The sequence below is a fragment of the Branchiostoma belcheri genome, unplaced genomic scaffold (genome assembly GCF_001625305.1).
Source record: "Branchiostoma belcheri isolate BF01 breed outbred unplaced genomic scaffold, Haploidv18h27 scaffold22, whole genome shotgun sequence".
Taxonomy (NCBI): domain Eukaryota; kingdom Metazoa; phylum Chordata; class Leptocardii; order Amphioxiformes; family Branchiostomatidae; genus Branchiostoma; species Branchiostoma belcheri.
In genome coordinates this window covers 2,676,495-2,685,803 of record NW_017803713.1, presented here as the reverse complement: position 1 = coordinate 2,685,803, position 9,309 = coordinate 2,676,495, and the positions used below count along the sequence as shown (strand labels likewise).

Below are 9,309 nucleotides of genomic sequence, written 5' to 3'. Positions count from 1 at the left end.
TAGGTGTATATTTTCCCACCTGAGGAAATAGTCACTGTTTGGGTATGGTGCCATTAAAGATTTAAGAAAAAAGACCATGCACAGTAGTGTCACAGACTGACAGTTTAAGTCCTTACTCCGTTGTTTAGTCTGTATGTCATCAAGTGAGTGCCCCAGCACTGTAAACATGTCCTCACTGTAGCCATTTGTAAGCACTTGTAAAATGTTGGTGTCTATGAAAACTACAGATAGCATACTGGGAAACAGATGATTTGCCAAGGAGAAACACTTCACTTGTGCCAAGCACCTATTTTATACATGACTCACACAAGTTGCAATTTTGTGTGTACGTACCAGCCATAGAGACAAGGTACACAATTTTGTCAGTTCAGGTTTTCAACGACCTTGTAATTGCTGTAAATGCACATTTTGCTCCCCACACTGTAGACGATACATCAGATTCTGTACTTCAGTAATACAGAAGCACATTTCAGCTGAAACAGCTTGTGTGGCTTTCACTATGACAGGCCAGTAAATGCTTCTTCAACACTGAACAAGTTTGTAATAAATGATATTCTTTAAGGCCATATAGAAAGCACAAGACCAAGCTTGTTGCTCCACTTAAAGTTGTCACACTTAATGCAATAGTAACACTCCTTGCCTATGGATAAGACCACTGCCCTTTTGGCATCACAGTTTTGTAGAGAAATCTTAAATTTTTACAAAGATTTATATTTACCTCAATAATTCTGATTATGTCAAATAATGTATATTACTAATTTATTGATATTGATATCATTTGTTTAATTTTCAAGAGTTCTATGCAAAAGTCTGTATACTTCATTAAGTCTTAGTTGTACCATAATTTAATCCACAGCCAAAAGGTACATACTGCAGTATGCAGGTGGATAGCTTAAGATTGTAGGAAAGGTAGTAGGTTAAACCATTTGTGCAAATACCTACCCAGTCTGTGTATTAATTATTATGTAGCTTGTACTTACAAACACAGTAGGGTGTAGAAAAGGGTTTCACTGTGTGGAATGCCAAAACAGTACATAGTCACTGAAAGGGATAGAATGCAATTGCTTTGATGTGTACCATGCTGGGATGTCTACTTGCACCATGTAATAGAACTAACTAAAAATACCCTTGTGAATTGTTAGCATTGTTACTCTTGCCATCACAAACACTGGAGATTGTAAAAAGTAACAAGTTGAACTTAAAAACTGTCCTTTATCTGTCCCATATGCCTTTTTACTTGCAGTTGTAGAAGACTTGAAGCAACATCTTCAGATAGTTTCCTGATATCGTTATCTTCAACACTATCTCCATGATGTTTCTACAGTTCTGCTGTCCATTCCCTCACGTTCTCTAGTGCCTTATGATGTTCTCATCATGTCTTATTTAGACGTCTTTCCTGTTTGACTGGATTTGCCTGTGGGCATGTTTTCTGCACTTTTAATGTTTTCCTGTCATCTGCTACTTAAAGAGAAGTCAGGAGCACTTACCACCTCCCTCACCCTTAATTCATGATACATCCTGATTCAGAACCTGGTACGTAAACATTGTTCACATATCTTACACATACATGTATGTTGTATTAAAATCCTGTAAATTCCTCCAGGGAGATTGTGTCACTTTCTTGGCTTTATTTAAAACATGATGACAAAGAAGATTATATTAGGGTCTGTAAAGATGACCTGATCTTCAGCCATGCCTACATATATTATGAACTCTTGCTACATTGATTTCTAATAAATATGAAGCCTAAAAAGGATGCCAATACACAAAATGACTTAGATGAGTAGTCCTCATACAGGAAAAATTCTAAAACTAGAAATAAAACAGTTCATTCAAATGAAGAATGGTGGAATGCAGATGTTCCTTACAGTGCATCAGCAGCAGCACTGCATGACTTGTCTCAGTCATATGAGGCAAACACAGTGTCTCCCACATGGATCGTCCCTTCCTTCTCTGTCACTAGGTTGGTCCCAAACAGTGGAGTGTCGCCTATCAGCTTTCTGAGTGGTCCATATGTTTGACGATACCTGTAGGTGAATTGTGTGAAAATAGATTGAATGAAAAATCATTTTATTTCATCAGCAATGTTTCTAGTAATCAGCTGCTAGTAATGCTTTTCAAAATCAAACATATAACCACAGTTCTCCTTCCAGGTCCAAAGAAATCTATCAAGAGCCATCAGTAGAATTTTGGATGACTATGAATCAACAGACAATATTTACTCCTTAAATCAGTACAGGGCACATCAATTTAGCTTCATGACATGGAAAATACAGTAGACAGGCTTATGCACCATGCACATACAATGTGATACGTGTATTCCCTTTTAAATGATAGATGCAATAAAGCCAAGATCATACCTCCTCAATGTTTTAAGAGGCTCTGCTCCCATCCTGACTCCTGTTTCAGGATCAATGGTTGTGAGGACACACCTGGAAAAAGTAGAGCAGAATTGTGTATATGTGGTAAAACGCCCATAGTCTAGTCATGCCATTACAAATACAAATCAAGTATGTGTGCACCAAGTAAAAACATTAAGGCCACACCAATTTAATTTGTTGGTTCTCGGATTCGCCTCTTCGTTTTTTTCTGATTTGCAAAAAAAAAAAAATTGACTCTAGTCCTGAATCAACTGAAAAATGCTCATGTTTTGCCCCACAACAGTTGAGGAAAGTCCTTTTCTTCCTAGTTGTTACAGTTTTCCCATCTATCATTGCAGTGGTTTGATTAAAAGTTCAAAATTCAATGTTTAAATTTTAACCCAGCCTTTTGTGTTGACTTCATGGCTCATTTTGTAGCATTTAAGCCTATAATAGGATGCCTAGACCTGTTTTTATTTTTTTTCGCCCTGTCGCTTCATATTTTTTCTGAAAAAATCCGAGAACCAACAAATTAAATTGGTGTGGCCTAAACGAGACAAAAAAAAATACATATGTGTAAGTCAAATTATGGTTGCGGAATATGTTAAAATGTTTAGTACCTTGTACATGGTTTAAGTGCTCTGAACTCAGCATCTCCTATTTTAACAAATTTCCAAGAATCCTGAAAGTAGAGTTTAATGGTTAATAATAGCAGCTCTGATTTTTTTAGCTCTCATTATAAGTTACAATGGTTATATTTATGTAGTAATCACTGGTTACACTGTTAGGTGACCAGACCATATAAAAATGTATGTCTCAGATTTTCCTTTGAACAAAAACAAAGAAAGCAGCTACTTACCTCAGCATGAGTAGCACACCCAGACACCATGATGTTTGGTCGGAAGTTTCTGCTTGTGACCGGCTGTTCTAACTTGGCATTAAGGTTGTCCAGGGAAGCTTCTGATATCATCAAGTATTGACCTAAGTCTTGGAACCCCACCTGCAGCAGTTTTGAACATTTTATTATCAAGTCCATCTGTCAAGACAAGCAAACAGGCCCAAATCAATGAGGGCAGAAATGTTGTCCATGAAATAAAGCAGAAGTGTTTCAGGGGATGCAATAAATGTCAAAACTTCAATCAAATTCTTCTTGCATATGCAAGTTCATAGAGTTGTCGCTAGTTTCCTTCTAAGCTTGTTAGTTACTAAGTACTTACGGAAGTAACAAATCAAACAAGTTCCATCTCAAGTTCAACATTCGTTCATTTCTAAAGTTCAAACCCAGACCTCCTCCCCGGGTTTGGCCAGATTTCCGTAGTCTGCATCGTCTTCCAGCCGCCTCTTCCTGAGGTGGTCAGCACAGTAGCACAGCCTGCAGTTTGGTTTCTTCAGGTAGGTGGAGCACCAGTCTGCAGCCTCATCACCACAGTCAATGGCCTCCCCTTCCTGTCCCCATACTCTGAAAAGATGATGAACATGCAGTATGTACTGGCCCTATATAACCTCAATGTGTGATAATGACAATGACGAAAGTCAATTTTCTCGTTGCATACATATTGAGGTCAAGACTTGCAACATGTGGGCCTGGTTTCGATTCCAACCCTTGTGATCCAAAAGTTGGATTGCTTTATACTCTACTACTAGTACCGGTATAAAGTTTGCCTGTTAGAATTAAAGGTAGATAATAGCTGTGCAAAAATCAACAAAATGTACTATTTTATCCAACATGTTACCTTGCCTTGACCACCATCCCCTCTGTCAGGCCAACAGGTACCTTCAGGGTGGGCATACCTGGTGCGTCCAGACTCAGGTGACCATCAGGGTCCAGCCTGGACGTCACCAGGACCAGCGTCCGCTCCTGCCTGGCCGTGATGAAGTCATTTCTTTCATCTACTATCATCCACTGCCTGGTGATAGGATAAAAGTGTTTTAAAGAAGAAAGTATAAAATGCACATACATGTATACAGTTTCTAGAGAAGTCATGTTTTGCACAGTGATTCCCACACAACGTGAACATACTAGTTCACACTGTAATTTCATTAAAGACCTGAATATTACAAAACGTGTGCTGCAAGTACTTCTAGTTAAAGAGGATTGCAGTAACCTTTTATTCCTCAAACCACTTCATTACTTTCACTTTCACTTGCAGGGATGACCCTTCATGTAATTGTTCTATAATTCTCACTTTGACCTAGTGAGTAGGAACCCTTCACTAAGAATTTGACTGATAACGATCAATTAAGGATTTTAGAAAGATTCTTACCCCTGAACTCAGATTTTTGCTAAATTTTAACATGGAGCTTACAATAAATAGTAACACGTTACAAATCTACCAATAAATTTTAGCCAAACAAACGCAGCCACCTGTCCCTGACTCTGTCATGCCTCAGTCCAATCCTTGTAGACTCTGCCTGCTGTAGATCCCAGCCTCGCCCTGACTTCAGCGGGTACAGGAAGATCTGGGACACCTTCCCGACTTCTACGTAACTTCCCTGCCTTGTTTTCCTCTTCTTCTCTCTTTCCCTCATGAAAAGGAAGACAGCAGCTAACGTTACGGCTGCAGCTGTCGCTGAGCCAAGAAGAACGGCAAGCTTTATGTTTGTGTCCCAACCCATAACTTATAGTGGGCGAAACGATATAACGGTCAAAGCCTACAACAGGTTGAGGAAACTTAAACTTGACACCAACAACCCGTTTAACTAACACTAGTTTACAGCAACACGTTGCTGACGCGCCGACAGGAGGCATGGATTATGTGTCGAATCAACCACTTTTTGGGGGGAAATGGTTAGAACATGGGAATTTTACAGCAGTCAGCCGCCCTTACTGTTACAGCTTTGTACGTTAGATCAGATATGTCAAGAATATCCATCACAAAAATTCCCTTTTAACTCTGTGAAGTCACTAGATATACCATTGTATCTTTATATGTATGATTTACCCATTCAAGGTTACCCCCAGTAAAAGTAAACTGTTCGAACGGCAACATGGCGGCGCCCATGAGTGATTTGGGACCGTGCAAAAAGAAAATGAAAAGTGAGGACGATTCCAGTATTTCTGGTGAGTGATTTCTCTCATAGTTATAACGATTTAACTCATCAATAGTTTGCATGTATATTTTTGCCGCTTAACATTGTTATCAGTTGTTAAGTAAGACCCTTTCCAAATGTAGGGAGGGGGGCAGGGTAACTCTAGGTGTGCACTGCACTTATTGACTAAAGGCCTAAATGTTGTTGTTGAACTGACATTCACTCTATTGAAAGATAAGATCCCCTGTTAAACTTTATCAGTGCAGCATAAACATTAGGACCTACATTGATTCTTTGCTCTAAACCACAGCAGCATCTACATCATCGCCAGGTGTGACCATCCCCCACCCTGTACCTGTCCTCTCACAAGACGTCATGGCTCCAGTTCCACTCAGTACGTCCATCACATAGACTACTGGTATTCCTTCTGTCTTCCTCTTGTTTTGTCATGTACAGTTGATGTGTCAGTTGTACAGCAGTTTTTGCTCTTGCTATTGTAAAGCTCTAATATTTCTATTATATCCTAAAAGGATGAGCGGTAAAATGTGCACATATAATGTTATATGATATAATGAATGGGTATGTAGAAGGGAATTGTGAATTGTTCTTTCTCTTTACATTTACAGTTGATGTGTATGTTGCTCCAGTCTTGGACAAGAAGCAAACATCCCATCTTATAAAGTAGGTACTACTCAGTGTATCTGTATCTGTACTCAGCTGGTATATATATCTGCCCTTCTGTGCAACTCACCAGCGTTACCAGTCCCAGACCCTGGACTTACACACTATATATTGGAAGGGATAGCAGTTAAGTAATCAGATTAACCTTCAGTCTCCTGCCCCCACCTATCACTCGATGACCAATGTCCTTCTCTACCACAGGGAGGTGTCATCAAGGTTCCCTCTACCAGATCTACTTCATCTCAAACGTGTCAAGAGCCAAAAGTCAGGAAACAAAGGTAGAAACCAACTCAGATCTGTATGATATTTAGTGCCCTGGAAAAGGAATTATAGCTGTTGCTCACACTGGAGTATAGGGTGTTTAAAGCATAAAATCTCATCTTTGTTTCTAAATGACATTAAAAAAAACTTGTCACAAGTTCAAATGCAACACCACAAAATATTGACTGAATGTCAGTGTCATCAGCCCTCCTTCCTTCTTCTGACATGTGACGATTTAAAAATGCATGTAGTCTTTCATACACCTGACTTGACACCATGGACAAACGTATGTAACGTTACATTGAACATATATATGTGGCATCCCTTTGACAGTATTGGCCTCTAATTCAAATACATCTATGTACTATCTTACCAGAGACAACAATACAAATACTACTTTGCAAGGCTCCTTCAGAAGACAGCAGCAGTCCAGACTCAGAGGACCCCACAGAAAATGGTTTCCGCTTTGATGGGCTCGGAAAGCCATTCCTCACCAAAGTTGCAGTTCGGCCTGCCATCACCAGGAGGCAGTATGAACACTGTGCACAGTACTGGCCTACTGCATTCCATGAGGATAAGTCGTAAGTCAATGCATATTTTCTTCTTGAATAGTTCAATTAGTAGAATATTCTTCAGTTAGTAGAATAGTTCACACTTGACAAACATGGAGTGCCACATTTACAATTACACACGGCAGGGTACTCTTTGTATATCATAATAAAATGTGATGACTTTTTGTTTAAGATGAAGTTATGAAAAGTCATTGAGTATGTCAGTAGCATATTTGATAAATAAGCAGCTGTGATCATTTAACTGATTAAGAGCCAAAATTCTATATGCTTGTGTAAATGCCCCATCATTTTCTCAGGTTGGAGAGAAGATTAAAAGGAGAATTCTTCAGTTGTGAGGAGCTTCAGTCCATCCAGAAGTACATGAAGAGGGCTCTTCAGGCAGCACAACATGCAAAACACACAGGCATGGTGGGTTTGGAACTGCATTTTATTTTTGAAAAATATACATGCTGAGTTAAGACAAATGCATTTTACTGTTTGTTTGTTTGTTTACATGTACTCTGTTGTGTGTTGTCCAAGGCTTGTCAAAAGATTGAATATTGCCCAATTTTATGTCCAAAAAGTAAACATTATCCAGCCTTGTGCAGACATTTATCACGGTTGCTTTCAGCTGACACACTACGTACTGTTACTGTACAGGAGCCTGTTGGTGCTGTAGTGGTGGACCCAGTGGCTGATGAAGTTGTAGGTGTGGGTCATGACCTGAGGCATGCTGGGAACCCACTACACCATGCTGTCATGGTTGCTGTGGACACAGTTGCGTCCAGTCAGGGGGGAGGTTACTGGGACCACAGGGGTGAGTCAGGAAGACCAGGGTTCTCAGGACTATGGAGTTAAACCATAATGACTGTTTTCGATACATGTGTGTGCGTTCTGTGCACCTTGTGATGAGTCATGGCATGCATTTCTTTGATTTCATTAATACCAAGTAAATATTTTGATTGTAATAATCAAACAATGACACTTCAGTATCACAAAAGTCTCTTGAGTCTGGACTGCCGCCAATGACAGATACATGTAATTCCAACTAAATGGCAACAAGTATTTATCACCACTTACTTTTCAGGACCAGGACTTTATTGGAGAGAAGAGCAAACAGAATCCAGCAATGATGACAGCAAAGAAGTAGCTGACTGCTCATCCAAAAGAACAGAAGCTGGGACAGATAGAAAAGATACAAAATTAGTTGATTCAACAAGAACTTGTGATACCTCAGAAGAAGGGCAATCCAATGATGGACCATACCTGTGTACTGGATATGACTTGTATGTGACCAGGGAGCCATGTATCATGTGAGTGCTCTTTGTGAGTAAAGGTACTAAATCTTGTAAAATAAGAGATGTCAAGCATTATAAGATAGCACTTCCTCTATATTTAAGATGCTTGAATGCAAAAAATATGTTTCAAGGAGAGATACAGAATTGAGGTGTAACCTACAGGCAATTTCAAACCTTTACATTTTGCTCTCAGATTTGCACTAACAGTTGTTCCAAAATTTGTGGAACAAAACAATGGTAACACAAAGAAAATTCATATGATATGGGCATACAGCCTTCACTCTAAGTAATGTTACTGCTATACACTACTTGCAGGTAGTTACAAATGCATATGTTTTATTGTTGCAGGTGTGCGATGGCCCTGGTTCACTCCAGGATCAGAAGAGTGTTTTACGGAGCTCCACATCCCAACGGTGCCCTCGGCACCAAATATTCTCTTCACACCCAGCCTAACATCAACCACCGATATGAAGTCTTTAAACATGTCATGTTGGAAGAATGCAGCTCTTTAGACTTAGAGACTGTTTAATAATCTGAAAAAGAAATGATGTACTTCTTTAGTGAAAGCAGCAGCAACATAAAGAGCATATCTAAATCAGTGTTTTTATTTTTCTATATCTTTATAAGATGTGTATAGATGTATATGAATAGTCAATAGGTGATTATGATCTTTATTGTTTTGTGAATTGGTAGAATATTGATAATTTTACATATCATGTTGCTGACATCATCAACTGTTGTAAAATCATACCACATACATGTAGTTACATTGTTGAAAATACTCTTAAATCCACAAAGTTGACCCAGTTAAATAAATAATCCTTACTGGTATTTGTTTGGATTGCCCTTGTGAACATCTCACTCATGGCCCATAACCCCATGTTCCCACATGTGTCCCTGTGGCCAAGTGACCTTACTTCTTTGCCCAATGAATCAAATTCCATAAACCCAGCTTCCATAGGGTGGAGATTCAAACTCGAGCAGAAAGTACAATACTATCAGAGGTTCAGTACACCTGTAGAAAAGGCAACCTTTAGTTGAACTCCAAACATTATGCATGTCTGGTTACTAGTATCAATTGATCAGGGGAGATATCTATAGCCATCGCTAGGTGGCGCTTTGCCACAA

At 39.2% G+C, this 9,309-nt stretch overlaps 2 protein-coding genes across 4 annotated transcripts in view; one reads left to right on the top strand and one right to left on the bottom strand.

The window, feature by feature from the left end:
- The window catches only part of LOC109470206 (mitochondrial amidoxime-reducing component 1-like), a 14,568-nt gene extending 9,440 nt beyond the window's left edge, over nt 1–5,128 (bottom strand). The window contains exons 1-7 of one of the 2 annotated variants that reach the window (XM_019769038.1): nt 4,726–5,128; nt 4,094–4,267; nt 3,648–3,819; nt 3,220–3,360; nt 2,981–3,042; nt 2,361–2,432; nt 1,869–2,027 (exon numbers count right to left, since the gene is read on the bottom strand). In XM_019769038.1, the coding sequence (XP_019624597.1) occupies nt 1,901–2,027; nt 2,361–2,432; nt 2,981–3,042; nt 3,220–3,360; nt 3,648–3,819; nt 4,094–4,267; nt 4,726–4,976 (999 nt within the window). In that variant the 5' untranslated portion in view covers nt 4,977–5,128 and the 3' untranslated portion in view covers nt 1,869–1,900. Of the gene's footprint in view, nt 1–6; nt 2,028–2,360; nt 2,433–2,980; nt 3,043–3,219; nt 3,361–3,647; nt 3,820–4,093; nt 4,268–4,725 lie in introns of those variants that run through there. The other variant, XM_019769037.1, reaches the window with a different exon arrangement.
- Nucleotides 5,129–5,215: 87 nt separating this feature from the next.
- Nucleotides 5,216–9,219, top strand: LOC109470200 (probable inactive tRNA-specific adenosine deaminase-like protein 3). Of its 2 annotated transcripts, none has more exons than XM_019769027.1 (9): nt 5,216–5,421; nt 5,704–5,784; nt 6,017–6,071; nt 6,273–6,349; nt 6,709–6,913; nt 7,201–7,312; nt 7,544–7,700; nt 7,971–8,196; nt 8,530–9,219. In XM_019769027.1, the coding sequence occupies exons 1-9, from the start codon at nt 5,349–5,351 to the stop codon at nt 8,708–8,710; spliced, it is 1,167 nt and encodes a 388-aa protein (XP_019624586.1). In that variant the 5' UTR covers nt 5,216–5,348; the 3' UTR covers nt 8,711–9,219. The 2 variants fall into 2 exon arrangements, with proteins under 2 accessions (XP_019624586.1, XP_019624585.1); XM_019769026.1 differs by having other exon boundaries at nt 5,701–5,784.
- Nucleotides 9,220–9,309: the final 90 nt, after the last annotated feature.